Source organism: Hippocampus bargibanti, linkage group LG04 (genome assembly GCF_051943395.1).
Source record: "Hippocampus bargibanti isolate YZ-2025 linkage group LG04, ASM5194339v1, whole genome shotgun sequence".
Classification (NCBI taxonomy): domain Eukaryota; kingdom Metazoa; phylum Chordata; class Actinopteri; order Syngnathiformes; family Syngnathidae; genus Hippocampus; species Hippocampus bargibanti.
Window position 1 is genome coordinate 17,099,765 of NC_142737.1, and position 23,058 is coordinate 17,122,822.

Here is a 23,058-nt window from a genome sequence, read left to right on the forward strand (position 1 = left end):
TATTGTTTAACAAAGCTACAATCACTTTTCACTTTACAGGGACGCCTAGCCACAAAAAAAGGAAAAATATTCTCATACTTTTAAAATGACAGTTTCAGAATGAATAGTTTTGTCCACAGAACGTTAGGAAATCACTGTGGATAAACAAAATATTGTCACTGTACAAGCGCGTTTGTCATGAGAGATCTGTGCTGTCGATGTCTACATAAAGAATGACATGATGTTGAGGACAAACTGACAAAGTGACTGTACTCATGCTTGCGGTCACGTTACAAGTGCTTGCGTGTAGTTGGAGGACCATTACCATGGAGAACAAGCATCAGATAAAAGGATGCAGGATGGAAGAGGTTGCACAAAGAAGACACCATTTGCCCATTTATTACTTGCCCCGGAGGCGTGAGCATGCATTTACAGTTCGTGGCAGAGTGCAAAGGCACAAACAACTCTAATATTGCTTGGATTATTGCACACATCATGCACACTTATGATTGAAATCCAAAGTACAGAGCATCTGGAGGCGACCCAGAGAACAATCCAGCAGGTCACATTTTCTAGGTCGTTTCTCTTAGTGTTTGAAAGAGCTCTTATACACGCATGGAGCTGTTTCATTTGCAATTAAATCTCCTTGTGATCATATCTCAAAAATTGAGTGCTTGCAACTCCCTCACCTGATTGGCGGTATTGATATCAATTCCGTTTTTTATATGTTCCAGAGCCTTGTCCAGATTGCCAGAACGGGCCGCACGGAGAAAACTGTTGCCAGTATCTGCCTGCAAACACAGAGGACACAAGGAAAGCGGGGAGGGAGAAGGGGTAAAGTAAAGGACACACAAAGAAGAGGAATGAAGAGGAAAATAGATAGAGACAGTTGGGTTGAGCATAAGGACTGTTCAAAATCCTCCATCAGCTTTCTACTCATTTCATTCCTCGCTTGAGTTCAGTTGTTCTTTTGGAAGTGCATTTTCCATTCCAAAACAAGAAAAACTAAAGTTTAAGGTAACAGGTACCGCTTGCTCATCATTTGTGCAGCGAGCACATATAAATATACAGTCATCACTGGATTTAAGTAAAAAGGAAAATGCAACATTTGAATGCCATGGTCTGTACAAGCAACATAAGTCACAGTGAACTGTCTGGAAAAATACACATTGGTGACGTTGCACTTTTTATTATGCATGTTTTGCTTTTGAGCACCAGTTTCTTGCCACTCCTCGGCAAGTGGGGTCACTGCTGAAATTATGCAGCACTGAAAGAAGGAAAAGTAAGAAAGGGCAGAACCTGATTGCAGCACACCCTGCAGCACACCTCATCTCATTTCTCTTGGATGCACTGTACTCTTCCTTTCCATCTATCTGTCTAAACATAACGGGTCAGTAAAACTATAAATGCATTCATTTGAACAACACAACGCTTAATGCTATGTCGCACGCACACTGCTGAAGCAAATTTTATTTTATGTTCCTGCGCCTTAAGCTGTGTCGTTTATTGTTGCAGTTCGTTGGTCCTCTTTTGACAAGAGGCAGTGAGCTTGAGTTCCAAAAAAAAATGAGTGAAAAGATCCACATGCTTGCAGCAGAGGCATAGCAACAACCGACACAACATAGCATCAGCATGACTCTAATGGCAAAGCACAGTGCAAAGACAGAGGTCACTTAAGAAAAAGGATGAAGTGATCGCACTCCAAAGAGAAACTCGAAAAGCAAAAGCTGCTTCCAGCTAAAACACTTCCTGGATTATTTGCATGCACAATGAACTCCTTGTTCCTGATAAAAACATACCAACACTTTTCATGGTGGAAATTAGGCATTGAGTGTGACATGAAATGTGCTGCTTTGTGTGAGCATGCTGATCCCGCTGGGCCACCTGCCTGAGTCAGTCACTTTGACAAATTCTCACTCATTCCAACTGGAAAAGCTACCAGAATTAGAAAAAAACACATTGTGAATTGAAATTCTCCTTCAGTCAAATCTTCTGGTTTATTATATCTGGATTGGTTGAGCATGTCTCTGCATCCCTTACTCAGTTGCTGAGTTGAGCACGCTTCTCATCCGAATGGACTCTCTAATTCCATTCTATTGGGAGACGATACCCCAACACATCTGAATCACACACATACACGCCATCCATCAGTATTGTGACACGACTGCTGCTCGAGACTTGAGATCACAAGATACATCCATGGTTGTCTCTTGAATCACAGTAATTTCATATATCTGACGATACATAACTCATGGAATCAAGCAGGTGGAAAGTTAGCCCATTTTGCATGAGGCCAAATAAAGAGAAAGCTTCTTACACTCTGTCGGCAAGTATAAACTGTTTTTAGTAAATATGTCACTCAATCCAAAACTGTTCGAAGATATAAAATGCACTCAGGATAACAGGGTGGCACGCTGTTGCATGCATTTTTTTAAGTGCCATGGTGACGCCCAAACATCCTGTCATCACTGAGGGAGCAAACACAGCTGATGCAAAGCCCACATCCACCATGGTGACACCTTAGAAACCCCCCACACAAGGTGTGCGCAACAGCTTGCCCACAAACCTCAATGTTAATATCATGGGAATAGCAAACTTACTTTTTCACCTCAGTGAAGCATTTGTGTGTTCTATCTGCGTGCGTCCACAAATGCCTGTGCACCGAGATAAGTATGGGTGAACTCCACCCATATTGTGACGGTGAAATAAACAGATTCAGTATTCAGAGTAACACCCTTGCGTTTTGGGGGGTTGTGGGGGTGCTGCAATGTTGCTTACATTGCATCGCCTGGGATGCTTGGCATGATTTAGACAAATGTGTTGCTCCCTGATTATTCCCAGGGAAAGGACCTACTTCAAACTCTTCGGCTGAACAAAGCTGCATGAACCAATTTGTCATTCTATTTGTAGGAAAAGAAACAAGGTAAAACACCATTCTTCACAGCCATGCCCTAAACAAGAGCGACATTTTAGTTGTGCATGGTTGAGTAACGCTAATGAAGACGTGCTAGGCATAAGATAACGCAAAATTACATTCTTTAACTCACAGCAGAGACCAACATTAATCTTACCAAAAATCACCACCGATAAAACCTCCCACCCTACCACCATCACTGCCTTGTTTCTGCTTTGCTTGCACTGCAGCAGTCAGAATGACATCACCCTCTCGCTGGTGGACTGCAGTGTCTGAAAGCTCAGTTTGTGTGCATGTGTGTGAAAGACCAGCATCATTTCCTTCCTCTGAAATGGATGTCTATCTGAATGATCCCCATTAGGACAAAGGTTTAATTGTGTTGGTGAGAGAGTAAACAGAGAAGCAGCAAGTCAATTACACTGGATAATAGAATCAAAATTTACAAAATGCAGATCAATGTAATTGTAGACATTTGGATTCGAGAAGACAACAGGTTTTTCACTGTGACATGGGTGCTTCATATAATCACATTTAACACTTGCTTATGCCATCTACTCAGAATAGGAAATGTGAGAGGACGAAAGTGGCACGAGAGTGGCTACAAGGTACTTTTCCTGCCACATTTTTACATTGCCTTTCATGAGGATTTTCATGCTAACACTAACACTTTCTCCATCATACGATCAAAACAGTCAACCATTATTTTCAGCTGAGTTAATAGTTATTTACCATATTTGAAGTAAATTAGGAGGCAATTGCTACACGTAAAGCTACTCTGCTGGATGGTACAAGTAATGCAGTAGTTTTAAAAACATCTTTTGCCGTCTATTAGCAGCTCTACTCATCTCTTTTCTTACAGTCTGAAAATGTTGGCCACAGGAAAGGAAATCAATATGGGGATTAAACCACGACCTTGTTAGCGGTGCAAGGGAGCTAAATCATGCAGCTCTTCCATAGGGAGCCAATGGAAGAATATCACTGCCAAACATCCGGAATTTAGATACGGTTTCAGTGAACCGCAGCAGTCTGGCAAAAAAAAAAAAAAAAACTTTCTGTTTAATTGCTTTCGGTTTTGCTGTAACCAAACCAGACCAAACCAAACATCTTTGAAAATTGCCACTTCTTCTTCTTCTTTTCCCTTCAGGGGTCGCCACAGCGAATCAATGTCCGCCATCTATCCCGGTTTTGTACATCCTCTTCTCTCACACCAGCTACCTTCATGTCCTCATTGACCATATCCATGAACCTCCTCTTCGGTCTTCCTCTCGGTCTCCTGCCTGGCAGTTCAAGGCTCAGCATCCTTCTCCCGATATAGTCACTCTCTCTCCTCTGGACATGTCCAAACCATCTCAGTCTGGCTTCTCTGACTTTCTCTCCAAAGCCTCTAATATGAGTTGTCCCTCTAATGTACTCATTCCTGATCCTATCCAACCTGGTAACTCCCAAAGAAAACCTCAACATCTTCAGCTCTGCTACCTCCAGCTCTGCTTCCTGTCTTTTCTTCAGTGGCACTATCTCCAGTCCAAACATCATTGCTGGTCTCACCACTGTTTTATACACTTTTCCTTTCATCCTAGCTGAAACCGTTATCACATCACACCTGACATTTTTCTCCAGCCGCTTCAGCCTGCCTGGACACGCTTCTTCACCTCTTTTCCACACTCTCCATTGCTTTGGACAGTTGACCCCAAGTACTTAAAATCCTCCACCTTCTTTATATCTTCCCCCTGTAGCATCACTCTTGCACTTGGATCGCTCTCATTCACACACATATATTCCGTCTTGCTGCGACTGATCTTCATTCCTCTCCTTTCCAGGGCATATCTCCACATCTGTAGTTTCTCCGCCACCTGTTCCCCGTTCTCGCTACAGATCACAATGTCATCTGCAAACATCATGGTCCAAGGAGTTTAACATCGTCTGTCAGCCTGTCCATCTCCATAGCAAATAAGAATGGGCATAAAGCTGACCCCTGGTGGAGTCCCACCTCCCCCTTGAATTCCTCCGTCACACCGACAGCACACCTCATAACTCTCTTAAAGTCATGATACATGTCTTGCACCGCTCTGACATACTTTTCTGTCACTCCAGACTTCCTCATGCAATTTAAGGTAAGAGGTACCGCTTGCTCATCATTTGTGAAGCTAGCACATATAAATATACAGTAATCACTGGATTTAAGTAAAAAGGAAAATGCGACATTTGAATGCCATTGTCTGTTCAAGCAACATAAGTCACATTGAACTGTGTGGAATTCCACTATTGAATGTTAATCTCTTCAAAGGTCTGCTGAGTAAATTATAAACAATTTAACCCATTCGGTAACAGCGTCGACCACAGTGGACAGTTTATCATGTTATCAGGTTATAGGGTACATGAGAGGGTTAAATGTGCAGAAAGCACTGCAAAGGAAAGTGAGATTGGATTGTTTCTGTACAATTTACGGGAACGTGGATCAGTGAATATGGAAATTCCTTAAACAGCAATTTCATCATCCTTTTCTGCTGATTTGCATATACTCCATAAATTGATTTCCTTTCTTGGGGCCTTTTCCCTTTAGCCTCAACATTCCAGCTTTCGTCTCTCAGGCTGATCCATTGAGATTGAGCAGATTCCGGATACAGAGATGTAGACCGTGTTGGCTCAATGGGATGGAGGCCCACAAGACTGCTCTGCATTGGGCAAATTTACAGGAAGCGAGCGAGCATGGCTTTATAACTGTTAACATGTTTCACTCATCACATCTGTCTGTATGGAAATCACAACAGATCAATTACTCTTTACTTTTTCACACATCGTGTCTCCCCTTTTCCTTGCATATTGATTAGCTGGTGATATGTCTCCCTGCTTCTTCATCCATTGTGCAGATGAGCTGTCATGGTCATTGTCAAGTCAATCTCTTTAAAAAGGTGACCATGACGGTTAAAGCCATAGTGGTACGAGCTCATAAACACCCGATATGGTAAACACCACGTGCACAGTAGCCGTCATGAGGTACACATCATTATCTCATAATGGCCAGAGGACTGATCTACAACCTGACAGCTTTGAGCTGCCAGGTTTGAATCATTCGTGGGAATAAACAACATCTATCAGTTTACATTCGCCAACAGCAAAACCCAGTAATTACAATTATCACACAAAACATTTTGCACTAGATCATGAAAGCATGATAAATAAGGCCAAACTTTATATCCGTCCTGTATGCCATCAGAAAGATATGTTTGGAAACTTTTAATTCAACATTGTGTCAACTATAAATGTTGAAATCAATCTACTTGTTGAAGACTAACTCTGATGTATTAATAGAATCAAATTAGCTGGCAATGGAATGAATAAACATTTTATGACAGTCCGGTTCCACAGTGGAAATTGGCTGCAATTTCTTTTCAAACATGAAAAAATAAATAAATAAATAAATAAATAAATACATACATACATACATACATACATACATACATACATACATACATACATACATACATACATACATACATACATACATACATACATACATACATACATACATACATACATACATACATACATACATACATACATACATACATACATACATACATACATACATACATACATACATACATACATACATACATACATACATACATACATACATACATACATACATACATACATACATACATACATACATACATACATACATACATACATACATACATACATACATACATACATACATAAACGCTTGACCGGCTCTGTTGGTTGTTTGGATGAAGAAATACGTAAAGTGTTCAGTAAAGTTACTTTGAATGAATTTCACGCATTGACCAGCTCATCAGTTGCTGACTTCTAGTTTACTTACCTGGCTAATCCTTGTTGATGAAATACAACGGGAACATTAAACTGTGGAATGAGTGAAGTCAAAAACAAGATTAAGCGTAACACAACACACATGCACTCTCACGTACTCGCACGTACACTAATCTTTGACGTACACGCAACAAACTTGCATAGATAACCCAAGCAATCAAGATCCCTCCCATTTTGCAAAGATGGGCCTCATTTCAATAACTTTTATACAAAACCACTTTTCAAAGTGAGCACTGAACAAAGGCAATTATTGAAACTAAAAGAAAATGGCAGGTCATACTCTTACCTCAATTTTTACATTATTTCTGTGTGCGTTGATCTACCTATCACACTTTTTGGGGCAGTGTCAGACAGAACAAGGTGATTTAAGCATGGGAAATGTTTTGGGGTAATGGCAGGAGCCCGTTTTTTTAATGGTAGACACAAACAAGTATGTATATTAATAGTTAATGGATAGAGTTACTTCAATCTGAGAGCCCAAAAGTTAACGCAAGTGGAGTAATGGAAAGTGCTGAAACAATCTAAAAAAATGTTTTGGTGACCATAGTAATAAAGAATAGACAAAACGCCATGAAGCAGAGAGGGAAAGAGAGAGAGGGAGGGAAACATTACATCGCATAAGTGAAGAAGCAAAATGTTTGAGGTACTCACTCCGAAAGTGATGCTCTTGATTGGCATGCCTGTTGGCGCTCCAATGTCTTTTTTTTAATGCTCTGTTTCTCCCAAATTGAAAGATGTCTTTGCAATTGCGCCTTGCAAGCGCCACCACACAAGACACGCTGAGCCCCGTCCGACGTAAACACGGGCACACACACCCACACAGGCGTACACACTTCAGTAAGCTGGATCCGGCTTGGTGGGTGGAGAGACAAGGGGAGGGTGGGGTGACGGGGCCCGGGGGTTTTATCTCTACAGGAATGTTGCCTGTATCTAAAGACACACATTTCACAAGCAACCAAAAAACAAACGAGTTCAGCAAGAATCTCCTACCTACTGTACATCCTTGGTGGTAAATGTTTCTGTTTTGCCCAAAGAAAGTTCCGTCCATCTCTGCATCTTTGAGGCCTAACCATGCCATCGTCCACCCATATGCTCCAGGCTCCGCTGTGCTGTCTACCTCACATACCATTCACCATTCAAGATTTAGTTGCACTGGCACCTCCACTTTATCCCTCCTTTCTCTTGTTCTGTCTCGCCAACATGTCACGCCCATCTCGGCATCTCCTGTATGTTTAGTGACAGGCGCACAATCATTTGTTCACAGACCATAAATAGACCAAAATAGAGTTACTGTGGCAAATGGGTGGATTTTTTTTCCTTGGTGGGGTGGAGGGGGGGTCGCAGATCTGTTTCAGTTTGTGAGGTGACTTACAGTGACAAAGCGCTTGGCGAGGGGGTTGCTGCCACCTCCCCATAACAATAGGCCAGACACTCAGTTTGGGGAGATGGTGGTGGGAGGGGGGGCATAAAGGGGCCAGCCCCTCAAAAGGCCCTGCCTCCTTTAATAAAGCGTCCGTCATTCCTCAGTTGAAAGGCCCTCTTTTCTCTACCTCTCCCTCCTCTCTGCCTCTCCTGGCTAAATGCTGGGAAAAGCACATCACTGCCAAAACCATGCAGAGAGATAAATGCAGTAGGAGAGGGTCCGAGATGGGGGTGGCGTGTATGTAAAAAGAAGGCAACACACAACTCAGTACCATTGCACTGTAACTTGGGCAAAATCACTTCATTGTCTATCTGACCTGGCTAAAGAAAAAAGCAGTGAGAACTATACTGCCAAATACTAGTAATATGTGTCCCAGGAAGACACACTTTAATAGAGTATCAATAAAGACTTGACAATTTGTCCTGTCACCCTTCGCTATACAAGGCCTGAAATTCATTGAAATAAACCTCGACTGTCTGTATTTAGGAGAGCACAATATAGTCCATCAATGAAAAAGCGTAATAGCTTATCACCAATGTGTGAACAAGCTCTCTAATATGTAGCTAAGTAAACACTTTGGGGGAAGTTTACATCAATCAAGACACACTACTTTTTGGAGGCAGGGTTGATTTAGATTCGGGTCGGATGTGCCCTCTGCACCCAATGTCAGGACCGCCTTGTCTACAGGATAAAGGGCTTCGGCTGTCCACGTGTGCTGCTTTTAGTGGCTGTTTTGCCTTTGTCCTGAGGTGCCGGATGAACGAAGAATCAACACGAATAATGGCCTTGTGTCAGTCGTCACTTGTCTCACTCCTTTTGCTTGATATGGCACTGCTGCCAACTATATCCCTTACATATTACTGAATTTGATCAAGGGTCCAAATATACATTATTTGTACCACTTGTTTTAATTGAGTAAAACATATCTGTTACAAACAAGTGTTCACTTTTTTGATTTGGCTCACTTCAATTTCATTCACCACAACGCTGCTGGGCTGTCACACTGGGAAAAGTTTCAGTGTGGCAGACTGTAATGCCTAATGAATCAACAGTCACTCCATTTGTCTTGATGGCATGCAGGTGCCAATTAGAGAGAGAGAGAGAGAGAGAGAGAGAGAGAGAGAGAGAGAGAGAGAGAGAGAGAGAGAGAGAGAGAGAGAGAGAGAGAGAGAGAGAGAAAGAGAGAGAGAGAGAGAGAGAGAGAGAGAGAGAGAGAGAAAGAGAGAGATTGTTAGAGAGAGAAAGAGAGAGAGAGAGAGTCTGTACCCGATAGACGGCAGCAGCAGTTTCAAATCCTCTGCATATATACACCCATATCCAACAATAACCCTGCTCGAGATAGGAAATGAAAGGATAAAAAGGTGAATGTAAGTTAGAGCAGATGATTATACACATTACACATTAAATGACAAAGGATATCGAAATCCTTGCATGAATTTTCAAAGGCCTGTGGGAGACAATTCAAGGTATTAGAAACACAGTATCACACCACATATGAATGAAGCCAATATAAAGAAAAAGATGGCATGATATGGGCCATCACTGGTCCAGGATTCCATTCATCTTCCGAAGTTGACAGGCGGAGACAGGTGTGTGAGCGACACGAAAACAAAAACTCTTTTGGGAGGCGTATGCGTTCTTCACAAGTCTTTTGATACTGGGCATGATCTGCAAACTTAAAATGAGTTTCAAACAACTGGAGATGAGTCAGGATCAGGCATCAGCTGCTCACACTGACCACATTTTTTATCAGACATGCTAGTCAAGAAGCCCACCTAGAAATACCTTTTGAGAAGAGAGAATGCACTATTATATATATATATATATATATATATATATATATATATATATATATATATATATATATATTGTGCGCTTAGATTATTAAATATATATACACACCTTTGAATGAGTGTGTTGGTAGAGGTAGAGGCTTCCCAACCGTGTAACAGTTGTATAGTGCAATCCAGAGTGGTGTAGGTTGTACAGAGGGGAATGGGCAGGTTCAAGCTGAGGCCACTTATGTTAGTGGGGACAGAGTTCCTTCCCAGACCCAGTGCAGTGCATCTACGACGAGCGCACAGACAACTGATACACCAGCAACAGATCCCTTTCTCCAGTCTGTCACAGTTATGTAGTGCTATGCAGGGTGATGTAGTTTGTACAGAGGGGAATGGGCAGGTGCGAGCTGAGGCCACTTATGTTAGTGGGGACAGAGTTCCTTCCCAGACCCAGTACAGTGCATCTCCGACGAGCACACAGACCCTGACACACCGGCGACAGATCCCTTACTCCAGTCACCTGACGTAGTTGGTCAGATGAGTGACATAATTAGACAGCATTCTTGTACATCCTTGCCCGATAACCTTGTCTATTGTGCCTGTTGGTCTTTCTGTTGTCTTCCGTGTGTATGTTGCCTCACTTCTGCATAATTTAAGGGGGGTGTATGTAACGGAGTTGTGCGCTTAGATTATTAAATTATGAAGGAAGTGACGCAACGGCGCACAGTGTGGCACTATGTCCCGCCCATAGTTTCCAGAACAATCTCGAGGAGATTCAGGGGGAGTCGCAATTTTCTGTTGGTCTTGATTAACGCGCATTTTCATGACAATATCTTATTTTGTTTCCCCTTTTGTACTGTCTAGTGTTATCTAATTAGTTCCCTTATTCATTCGAGTCCAGATTACTTTTTGTGTCATTATTTACTTCACGTTTTGTCGAGTGGAACTTAGGAATATGCGCTTTTCTATCGCAGTTAATCACAAGACGAAACCCATGCGACTTCACCCATCCCTTCTGCCATACTGTGTTGCAGAAATAAAAGAAATAAAAAGACACATCCACGCGTCTCGTCTTCATTAATACGGCAGCATCGTGGGGATGAAGACAGTCACTGTTGTGACACCCGTCACATATATATATTATAATAATATAGCAGAATAATATATATACAGTAAAGTCTCGTTATATCGATATTCAAGGGAGTCCGAAAAAATATCGATATAACCGGGACTATCGATATATCCGACCCTGTTTGCATGTAATTTTCTCCGTGCGTGCATAGAAATAGTATCGATATAACCGGGACTATCAATATATCCGATATCGATATAACGAGACTTTACTGTAGTATATACAGCATCCACTAAAATGTGAAATGAAGAACGACTCTCTTTTAGCTCATTTAAGACAACTGCAGAGCTGATCCACAGTGGAGTTTGACACATTTTCATATGAGAATGGTTAAGGGCAATACTTTTTTTTATTGAAAAAAGTTGGAAAAGTACTATATAGACTTCAGGCCATTTTTATAGATTTGTAATCTGTGGGTCCATTTTATAAACAAATAATTTAATCCATCAAACTATACTAGAACTAAATTATAACAGAGGTCTTGGCACCCCCTGTGCAGCTGCCTCTACAGCAGCTCCTAACCCTATTTAAGTCCCTTTTCGTCCTACCATTTTGTTTTGTGTATTTTTGTTCCCGAAACCTACGGGGAGGAGATGGGCATCTTCACTTCTGCTCATCTCCGTTATTTTTTACTGACATTTTCTTTTGTGCATTGAATTCTTTGTTTTATCTTTAACCCCCCTTTCCAAGCCTCTCAATTTTGGTGCTGTAGAGTGCAAATTTCCCCATTGTGGGACTATTAAAGGCTTTCTGATTCTGATCAAAGTTTCATTGTATCTGTATATTGTATCTCTTTTAACACAGTACTAAAGACAGTGTGAAAGCAGGACCGGTCGATTGCAGTCAATTGTTCAAAAGCTGCTTACTCCCAAGTCTCAGGGAAAAAATGTGTTTGTCCGTGCGTGCGTGTGTGTGCGTCTGTGCGCGTGTTTCTATCACTTGATGAGCGACTGTTCCTCAGGTTCATGAATGACAGCTTTTGGCAAAATGTAATCCTGAAATGACTCCAGACAAGCATTCGCCCATGTTTTTTTTAAACATACCATGAAGACAAAGGTTGGTCACCAGAACAGACATTTCAAGAAAAACAGCGGACATTGTTTATTTGTTGTCGTTGTTAAGCACAGGGGCATCTGTTATTAAAGCTTAAAATTAATTATGAGCGTTAAGAGCAATTCACTCAATGCAGGTATTGCGTTAATTTTAGAACGGCGTCTGTGAATCGGTAAAGTGAAAGAGGCTGCTATACTCCGCGTGCCTAGACCCACAGCATGTTGGCCACTCCGTGTCCAAACAGAAGACCGAGGATCAAGCATGAGCGTAAACATTCCCTGTGGGCATTTTTTATCCCCACAATGTATGTTGGGTCGTTATTCTGGAAAAGGTGCAGGTATCCAAGTGTTGTTGTGAATTGGCTGTGACTGTTGAATACACCGTAAGAGTCAGCACCTACGCAGACTGGTCAAATATGAAGCAAATTGTAGTATATATATTATAATAATATAGCATAATAATATATATACAGTAAAGTCTCGTTATATCGATATTCAAGGGAGTCCGAAAAAATATCGATATAACCGGGACTATCGATATATCCGACCCTGTTTGCATGTAATTTTCTCCGTGCGTGCATAGCAATAGTATCGATATAACCGGGACTATCGATATATCCGATATCGATATAACGAGACTTTACTGTAGTATATACAGCATCCACTAAAATGTGAAATGAAGAACGACTCTCTTTTAGCTCATTTAAGACAACTGCAGAGCTGATCCACAGTGGAGTTTGACACATTTTCATTTGAGAATGGTTAAGGGCAATACTTTTTTTTATTGAAAAAAGTTGGAAAAGTACTATATAGACTTCAGGCCATTTTTATAGATTTGTAATCTGTGGGTCCATTTTATAAACAAATAATTTAATCCATCAAACTATACTAGAACTAAATTATAACAGAGGTCTTGGCACCCCCTGTGCAGCTGCCTCTACAGCAGCTCCTAACCCTATTTAAGTCCCTTTTCGTCCTACCATTTTGTTTTGTGTATTTTTGTTCCCGAAACCTACGGGGAGGAGATGGGCATCTTCACTTCTGCTCATCTCCGTTATTTTTTACTGACATTTTCTTTTGTGCATTGAATTCTTTGTTTTATCTTTGACCCCCCTTTCCACCCCTCTCAATTTTGGTGCTGTAGAGTGCAAATTTCCCCATTGTGGGACTATTAAAGGCTTTCTGATTCTGATCAAAGTTTCATTGTATCTGTATATTGTATCTCTTTTAACACAGTACTAAAGACAGTGTGAAAGCAGGACCGGTCGATTGCAGTCAATTGTTCAAAAGCTGCTTACTCCCAAGTCTCAGGGAAAAAATGTGTTTGTCCGTGCGTGCGTGTGTGTGCGTCTGTGCGCGTGTTTCTATCACTTGATGAGCGACTGTTCCTCAGGTTCATGAATGACAGCTTTTGGCAAAATGTAATCCTGAAATGACTCCAGACAAGCATTCGCCCATGTTTTTTTTAAACATACCATGAAGACAAAGGTTGGTCACCAGAACAGACATTTCAAGAAAAACAGCGGACATTGTTTATTTGTTGTCGTTGTTAAGCACAGGGGCATCTGTTATTAAAGCTTAAAATTAATTATGAGCGTTAAGAGCAATTCACTCAATGCAGGTATTGCGTTAATTTTAGAACGGCGTCTGTGAATCGGTAAAGTGAAAGAGGCTGCTATACTCCGCGTGCCTTGACCCACAGCATGTTGGCCACTCCGTGTCCAAACAGAAGACCGAGGATCAAGCATGAGCGTAAACATTCCCTGTGGGCATTTTTTATCCCCACAATGTATGTTGGGTCGTTATTCTGGAAAAGGTGCAGGTATCCAAGTGTTGTTGTGAATTGGCTGTGACTGTTGAATACACCGTAAGAGTCAGCACCTACGCAGACTGGTCAAATATGAAGCAAATTGTAGATTTTAGAAACTAGTCAACCCCTAGTCTAAATGAATTACTATGCCATGTACATATGTTGGTTTCCATTTCAATAGCACACCGTATATGCATACTTTTGGAAGAAAATGCTTTGCTGCCTGAATTTGAGATTGACATAGAAACAAACAAGAAAAATATGCGACATTCTAATCATGTATGTTGGCTCATGAGTTAATCACAGCAAGTATTTGTAAGACATCAAATTAATTTGATCAGAAGAAGTATAAGCTGACTGCTTTTGATACTTTCAGTAAATGCTGCCTCAAACACATATACATTCGAAATTGCACACTTTTACTAAATCCAACACACACGCGCGCACACGCACACATAAATCTCAGGTCAACTCATGCAGTTATACAATATAGACATAAACCATGTCAACATAATGCAACAATTAGCAATCATCCAAATGCATATAAGGCTTATTTTTCAGGCAGGGCACTTAAATTGAATACAATTGCTTTTGAAGAACTTTGCAATGAGGGTATGATTACAAGTCATGCACATTAATTGGGCTACGTTCACTCCTTATAAATAATATTTGGGTATGGTGTACTACACCCATTTCAAACTACTATAAGGCAGCAGTGAGGTTCAAACTGGTGCATTACAGCAAAGAAGTTGAGGGGTTCAAATATCAAATTGCACATTTGAGTGATTTAGTGATGTCCTTTCTGTGCTTCTGTGGGTTTTCACTCCAAGTTCAGGTTATATTCCAGGCCATGGACAAAGAATCTGTTCTCATCAAAAAACATTTATCACTGATAATAATAATGCAGAAATCTAACCACCTATTTAATTTTAAAACATAAAATGAAAGTCAAATGTTGGAAAAGATGGATTTTGATGAGAATTTTCAGAAAGTTGAACACAATTCTGTCAATACTTAGTTACCATGATATGCGACAGTTTCATGAAAATAAAACTCTGGACTAACTTGCCTTTTGCTTTCCTGTCTGTATCACCAATTAAAAAATATTCAGTTTATAGAGATGTCCTGGTCAGATCACATACTCAGATTTTTTGTCTGATCACAAGGATTTCAGTTCAGAGGGCTTCAGAGATAAATTATTGATTTTCTCCATTTTCAGAAACTGTACAGGTCACAATGTGACCAAAATAGTTGTGTTTTTTGGGGGCTGGCAGCAGTCAAAGTGGCAGTAAGAGCCAAACATGCATACAAAGGGGCTCTGCCTGCGCACAGTGCTCACATTTTGTGCTGCAGCAGAATATAAATTGGTTGGAGCAACAAGGAGACACAAACGATACGCAAACCCTCACGTTTGGACAAAATATAAAATAGCAACACTTTCCCTGGCCTGATAGAAAGCCACCTTACAAAGCCACATAAGGGTTGAGAGAGTGACAGGCAGGTTGTCAATTGTAAAGTGTCCAAATGACGTGATTTGAACTGGATATTGAGCAAGGGTAAATTATTTGGTGACAGGCGGGCTTGTTCCCCACCGGTCGCTTTTAACAACGTTATAAATCAATAGTGTCTTTTGTAGATGATAAAAGTCATACGCACACCGTAGTAACTGCGTGGTCATTTTAGATTGGACGCGCCAAGAAATAATGATGTATGTATTGTTGAACATCAGATAAATAAAGTGCAGTCACACAGAAGACTCCCTCATTCTATGCAAATTTCCCCATTGTAGGACTATTAAAGGCTTTCTTATTCTGATGTTCATGTCTATATATCTGTATAACCCATTTCACTAATGGCCGCCATTTTCTGCCCCAAGAAATAGAATGTATAAATGTATTGGTACAAAATGTGTTTGGGTACTGTTAGCATTCTATGATTATAAATTATAAAAACCCATGAATATCTTCAGTACAAAAAAATATGTAAATCAAACATCTGAAATTCAGTCATTTAGAGTTGAAAATAATTTAGAAAAAAAAGAAAAGACTGTACTTTAGGGAAAAAAAGCATGATGGGGACATCTCTAGCAGTTAACTTATTTTTATACAGTTAAGAATGTTTGAATGTTGGGTTGATAATTTTCTGGACAGCTTCATGGTGGTAACAATTTGACCAAGAAGCATTTATCTTGATTTCCTTTGTATATGTGGGCCAGTGCCCCTACCATGTACTCTTTTGACCTTTAAGGTTTCACTGTATATTTTTCCACCAAGGTACACACTGCTGGCAGATTAGCTTGAAGATTTTTGACATGTAGAACAAGCAGCCGATAGGAACTTTAATAATTCCCAAAGCAGACCAACTTGGTTAAAATATCTTTGCATATACTTGGTAAAAGGTGGAAAGAGGAGGAACCTTCGCCTTGAGACTTTCTGACCACCTTTCCCCATGTTGTCTGCACATTCATCTTAATCACATGCACATGCATGTATACATGCATAGGTAGTCACTCAAGTTTCTCTCCTTCTTAACGTCTCTTAGACTAAATGGTTGGATAGACTTATCTTCAGACATGAATCTTCTCATTGTGACTTACTCCTGCAAAAATTCCCAAAGAACAATTCTGAATTGTTGACAATTTTGGCTGATCTGAGTTCTCGTTGAAGTCTGTATCTAACCAACTGAGACCTAGATCTGAAAGTTGAAAAAAAAATATATATATATATATATATATATATATATATATATATATATATATATATATATATATATATATATATATATATATATATATATATGTATCCTTTAATCTTAAAATTTCAAAGCCGGTATTAATAACCCTGGGATGAAAAACGAGTGTTACAATATTTGAATAGGCCATGGCCTTTCACATGGAAATTTCACCCTGCGCCCCTTCACTGAAACAAATTACAGCCAACTGCTGGTGGTTGGACTTGAATGGACGTTCTAATGTAGTCTGCATCTACAGTGGGCCGGGGGAGCATCTGGAAAAGATAAACTGAGACGGGAGAGAATTTATATGACAGTGCCGAGTTTGACAGTTTGCTTTTCTGCATATTGAATGTGCTGTGCAACCACAGTGTGACGAATTGGGCTTGGCTTCCAGTGCATCTGTCTCCGAGGACTAAATGAGGGCTAGTTAGAGCTGTAGGGGATCTTAATAAGTGGTAATAGTAGCAGAGGGGCCACAGCCTTTACACCGAGCACTAACAATACACAACTATGCTCGATAGGAGGGGGGCATGGCGGGTTGATGAAGACGCTTGAGTTCTTTCATCACCAAGCGGCCGGTGAATTTATCTGCAAACTGTTTGGATAGCAAAACAACATGAATAATTTATTTTTGTGATAATCATTAGTGATCAGTAAATAGTGCGAATTATAAAATTTGCAGACCTAACAATATTCCGAACCTTTTTAAATCCAGACTTTTGATATTTATTTTCTGGTTTAACATTTAAACAGCTTCTTCCCTCAAGCCATTAATCTGTAAACAGAAATCCAAATACAACTGTATAGTGCCTCAATTTTTCTTGTGATGTTACTAGTGCAGCGTGTTCTACCGGAGACAAATTCCCTGTATGTTCTACATATTTGGCAATAAAGATGATTCTGATTCAGAAAAAAAAACAATGACAGACTGGGGTCTCTGTTAAATGTTTCCATGAAAAAAAATGGGAAACAGTTTAAGTTATTTAGTTCACTGAAGTTCAGTCATGGTATTGGGCACGTTACACCCTGATTGATTTTAAATGAAAGGAGAGAAGGAAATATGCAACTGCCCATTACATAAAGTATGTAAGAATGAGCAACAACAAATAGTAATACAGTACTGTACTTGTTTGAAATAGCACGTTCGCATTTACACTTGCCATGTATTGAATTTGCACACAATTAATAATATTTAAGAGTGCTGGCAAAATGCTGTTTTTGTTCAAAAAAGACTCCTGATAGGAAGCTTCATAGTGCTCGCTCAAGATTGGAAGCACTATGGACATAGAATTGGTGGCATGAGTAAATTTGGGATAGCAATATCAAGGATTTGAGGGAAAAGAAAGGTCTGGAACAAGTTTCCCAGTGGCCGAATTGCACTTAGATGAACATCGATGAGAAGGTTTCTTCAGCCGTCATCTGTACAAAAGTGAAGGTTTCGGACGTTTCGCCTCCTATCCAAGAGGCTTCGTCAGCGAACTAAAGTCTGACTGGTCGTATCGGCCCCATTTATATATCCCTAATGTCCAGACATGGTGGCGCCGGACACAGCTATGATAGGTCCCTACTCTCAGGTTGGGGGGGGCACGGGACCCCTCCCTGTGGCCCCACTGATTGTTCCTACATTCCTGACTAACGACTGGCCTATTACCCCCACTCCCCCCGGTATCACCTCATCAGCATAACGACCCTCATCAGCATTGCGAAAGTTGCCTAACCTGTTTTGCCTAAGCAGGCTATTGTATGAACGATCCAAATTGAACCTCACCCCACCAGACCGGTTTAATGAAGGATTTTGTTGTTTTATAAGAATCGCCTCTTTTACACACATGACTGAGTATAAATGGGGCCGATACGACCAGTCAGACTTTAGTTCGCTGACGAAGCCTCTTGGATAGGAGGCGAAACGTCCGAAACCTTCACTTTTGTACAGATGACGGCTGAAGAAACCTTCTCATCGATGGACCACTCCTGTACGACTGAGAGCTTACACAGACTTAGATGAACACTCTTCCACTTAGTAATAATGGATTGAAGATCATCTATTAGAGACAGTTGCAATGAAACCGCATTGGTGAAAGAGTCCCAGACTGTTTACATAGATAAAGGCAGACAAAAAACAGACACAACATGCGGATTGCTGTCATATTAGAAATACACAATAGCTACAATAAACATATAGTGACATCAAGGCATGCACAACCAAAATGAGGCAGCAGAAAAGCACATCCACAACCAGACACAGCGCATAGAGTTGCTTCACATCAAACTAAATGTTGAATCACTGAAGTTGCCATGCATGACTGAGTATAAGCATGCACACAATGCACTGATCAGGCCAACCGCCAGGACACAAAAACACCCACCCACACACAAATGCTCACACACACGACCACTCTGGATCAAATATGATTGACGCCTAAACAAAAGTGATACAGGTGAAACAAGCATATTTACTAAATTAGAAGAACCCACAGGAAAAATACTTTGACTATGTTATCATTAGTGTGAGCCTCTGCTGCAGGAACTATTTTGTGTGGATGGATTTAAGTGTTACACCACTACATAAAATCTATATTTTGCCCGTGGACTCTTGCCGTGTAATATGCTGATTTGATCACACCAGTTTCTGATCTATCACACGACACTGAGAAATGTTCATATAAAACACACTTGTGTCGCGAATGTGAAAAAACAACAAAAATGGTTCTACAACATAAAAAAACACATCAATGAATGAAACGTGTAAATCAGCAAGTTAGTACAATATGTCAAGCGGGGACAGGGAACAGTGAAAAAGCTCCAGCGTGATCCACGACACCTGTACCACTGAATTAGCTCACAGCACAACAGCATGACTTGAATGAACCAGCGCAACAATATCATAAGCAACACAAGAAAAGTGATAAAAGAAAAAAAGAAAAAAAATACTGAAGAAACAGCGAACATGACGGAGTGATAGTCACGACAGTATAGAAATATACATATACATATATAAGCACATATTAATATAAAAAAAGCGAAATATACGTGTTGCAGATATTTACTTCATCATCACAGAGCCATACTCCTTGGCCATCGGGCATCTCAGAGCTCACACTACTGTCCTGATCGATTAGCCAGCGATGCACGGCGTGGGCCTAAAAGAACATACGACATAAAGACAGAGCCCAGTTAATAGCATCAGTGAGATGCAGAAGAAAGAGAGAAGAGAGAGGCAAGAAAGCAGGACAGAAAACTGGACATGGGAGGCAAGGAATATAAAAGAGAGCAACATGAGAACATCATATTGAGAAACGAGTAGAAAACACATAAGGCATCGGAAGGAACGGGTAACATGAAGGGTAACCAGTCCAATCAAACAATCCCACCACACCGCCCCCACATGACTAATTTGTCTGAGGGAAACAGGTGAGGGTGATCAGCATTTCTGCACATAACACAAGGATGTCACGCATGCAGTGGCCCTCACGGGCAGCGGGAACTTGATGGCAATGGACAAGGTGGTTGGTGGTGGTGTCGATGATCATCGATGAAACAACTGAGTCATGGTTCAAGTCAGTCTGGATTCCCTTTAATGCTTGCTTAAGTGGGTGTACTTACGTAGCATAAAGGCCCCACAGGCGAGCGGGGCAACTCCACCCATGCCAAATTTGATGCATAATGAACACTGATCCGCAAAAATATGTATCATAATAGAATGGCACACCATTGAGCACAGATCCATATTCTGTAGATATATGTGAACTACTTTTATTTTTGTTTGTCAGATAATTCCTAAAAAAAACTGTTTGGTGGTGATATTCAATCCCCCCATACCCAACACATGCAGACATAATGATCATACATCATACACACTCTGGATTGTGCCATTGTCAGCATAATGATGCCAGCGACAAAAATGACGTCCTCGCTTATTGGCACCTCAATAAAATGTATAAAATGTAGTTTGTCCTTGGCCCACAATGCCAATGCAAGGTTTCACAGTTTCTGTAAAGGCAGCCATCTTGAAGTCAAAATAATACAAAACAACAAATATGACGCAGTTATTCAACCTGAACCACCTTTCATCATCATCTTTGGAGTATGTAGCAGTCATAGATGAAAAAAAAAAGAAAAATAGTTGATATTTATAGGACATATTTTTGTCTTACTTTTCCCTTTCTGCTGTAAATTGGGAATGGGGGGCCTGGTAGTCCAGTGGTGAGCATGGCGGTTTCACAGTGCATATCTGGCCTCCCAGTGCGGCGTTTGCATGTTATCCCTGGGCCCGCGTGGGTTACTCCGGTTCCTCCGGTTTCCTCACACGTTCCAAAAACATGCATGGCAGGCTGATTGAACACTCTAAATTGTCCCGAGGTGTGATTGTGAGAGCGAACTTTTTTTGTCTCTGGGTGCCCTGTGATTGGCTGGCAACCAATTCAGGATATCTCCTGCCGATTGCCCAAAAACGGCTGGGATAGGCTCCGGCACTGCGCGGCCCAAATGAGGAATAAGCGGTACGGATAATGGATGGATACATTGGGAATTTCTCCATTGCTCATGTATTTTGTTTTTCTACTTTCATTCTTTTCATCACTTTGCTGCTGTGAAATATACATTCCTCCATTGCCAGACTAATAAAGGCAAATCCAATCAAATCCAATCCAATTCATTGCGGCACAAAACAAGGTTTTCTTGTCACATTTTTGTCTATTTCACGTTAATGCCTTGTTTGATTAAAAATAATAATCTTCTTCTTCTTTTCCTTTCGGCTTTTCCCTTCAAGGGGTCGCCACAGCGAATCAGTATCAAAACAAACATGCGTGTCATGTTTGTTTTGATAATAATGATAATCAAAATTAATTCAACAGTAACATTTATATTACCAAATTAGCAATTTTGACTACTCTACCCTTCTCTGCTGGGAGCCATCACATGCAACATGCACAAAAAAAGCCCATCTGTTTCTCTTGACCGTTGTGTATCAGCACCAAAAAACTAACAAACACAGCTACTTTTGGGATGTCTGGCACTACTCTGCTGCAAAAAAACATCAAAATTCGTACAAGCCACAGATTCAACACCCTGTCATGGTTATAACAACAATTGACTCTGTGTGGCAGCAATGTTATGGCACATCACAATAATGTGAGGGTTGAAAGCATGACATTCAATGCCGACTGCTGAGTTACATAAAAGTGTTTTTTAGAATTCACAAGTTTAACCGGCTGAAATGTCACACAAACCTTCCAAACTATTTGGTGGTTGACTGCCTCTGCAAATACGGAAAAGCACCTGTGAGACTAACAACTAGCGATTCGGATGCATGTGCTGTGAAATACAGTGAAATCCTACTTGTTTTGTGGTTTGCTCATCACAAATGTGTTGATTTTTTTTTTATTTTCTTATTGGGATGAGGGAGTGAACCATGCTGTAATGTCATTGCCGAAAAAATAAGCTTTGCACATACCTGCCTGCCTATCAGTCTATCCGTCTAACTATCCAACGATCCATCTATCCAACGATCCATCGATCCATCTATTCATCCATCCATCTACCCATTCACCCCTCCATCCATCCATCCATTTCTTCATTCGTTTGTTTTTGTAGAAAAGTAGGTTCCCGAGACATATTTACTTCACGCTGTTGTCATTTTGGACAACAGCCCCACTTTACAATGCTCACCATAGCTCTTTGAAGATTTAGATTTTTTTTCTTGTACTGCATGTTCACAATGAAATAAATTGAGTTAATCTATCAATTCATCGAAGTTATTGTTTCATGCAGCATATATTCACACAAGCCAAGCGCAATGCACCGGAATTCATTTTTATGTGCACCCAAAGACATTAGGGATAACATTGCAGCATTCACATTTGGCTAACGTCACAGGTGTGAACACTGCAAAAAACATATCGTGCATTAAAGGTAATCTAAAACAACCTTTTCTCTGAGGATTCTTTTTTTGGGGGGAGAGAAAAGATTGGTGTACTCGCATGATACGCATACGCACTAACACCCTCATCAAGAGTCAGCCAGAGTTGAGGTGTCAGCAAAAACAGATGCAACAGTCAACACGTGGCAGTGGAGGACACACGTGGAGTCACCTCAAGGGTACTGTGAATCACACGGTGACAGTAGAGGCCAAAGCCTTTGCAAGGAAACCTTAAAATAGACAAAACCAGGTGAAGGCACTGCAGTACACAGTGTCACTTAACAGACAAAGTTGTCAAAGTTGCACTTTGCGTGACCTTTCTTCATTTTTGGGGCGACTGCTCGTTAAATCGCGCTTGTGATTTGCCAGCCCTGTTTGTAAATGATGTTGGTGTGAGCAAATAATGCGGCAGCATCATCTGCAGAGTTTGTGGCGAATTACAGAGCGTGTCATCTTAAAAGGATA

The 23,058-nt window shown here is 40.7% G+C and overlaps 1 protein-coding gene across 11 annotated transcripts in view; it reads right to left on the reverse strand.

The window, feature by feature from the left end:
* Nucleotides 1–23,058, reverse strand: part of ank1a (ankyrin 1, erythrocytic a) — a 109,028-nt gene that overhangs the window by 42,243 nt on the left and 43,727 nt on the right. For 8 of the 11 annotated variants that reach the window (XM_088994429.1, XM_088994426.1, XM_088994428.1 and 5 more), the window contains exons 2-3: nucleotides 19,724–19,816; nucleotides 669–770 (exon numbers count right to left, since the gene is read on the reverse strand). In XM_088994429.1, coding sequence (XP_088850555.1) covers nucleotides 669–770; nucleotides 19,724–19,816 — 195 coding nt within the window. Of the gene's footprint in view, nucleotides 1–668; nucleotides 771–6,737; nucleotides 6,779–7,396; nucleotides 7,572–7,735; nucleotides 7,883–19,723; nucleotides 19,817–23,058 lie in introns of those variants that run through there. The other 3 variants (XM_088994433.1, XM_088994431.1, XM_088994434.1) reach the window with 3 other exon arrangements.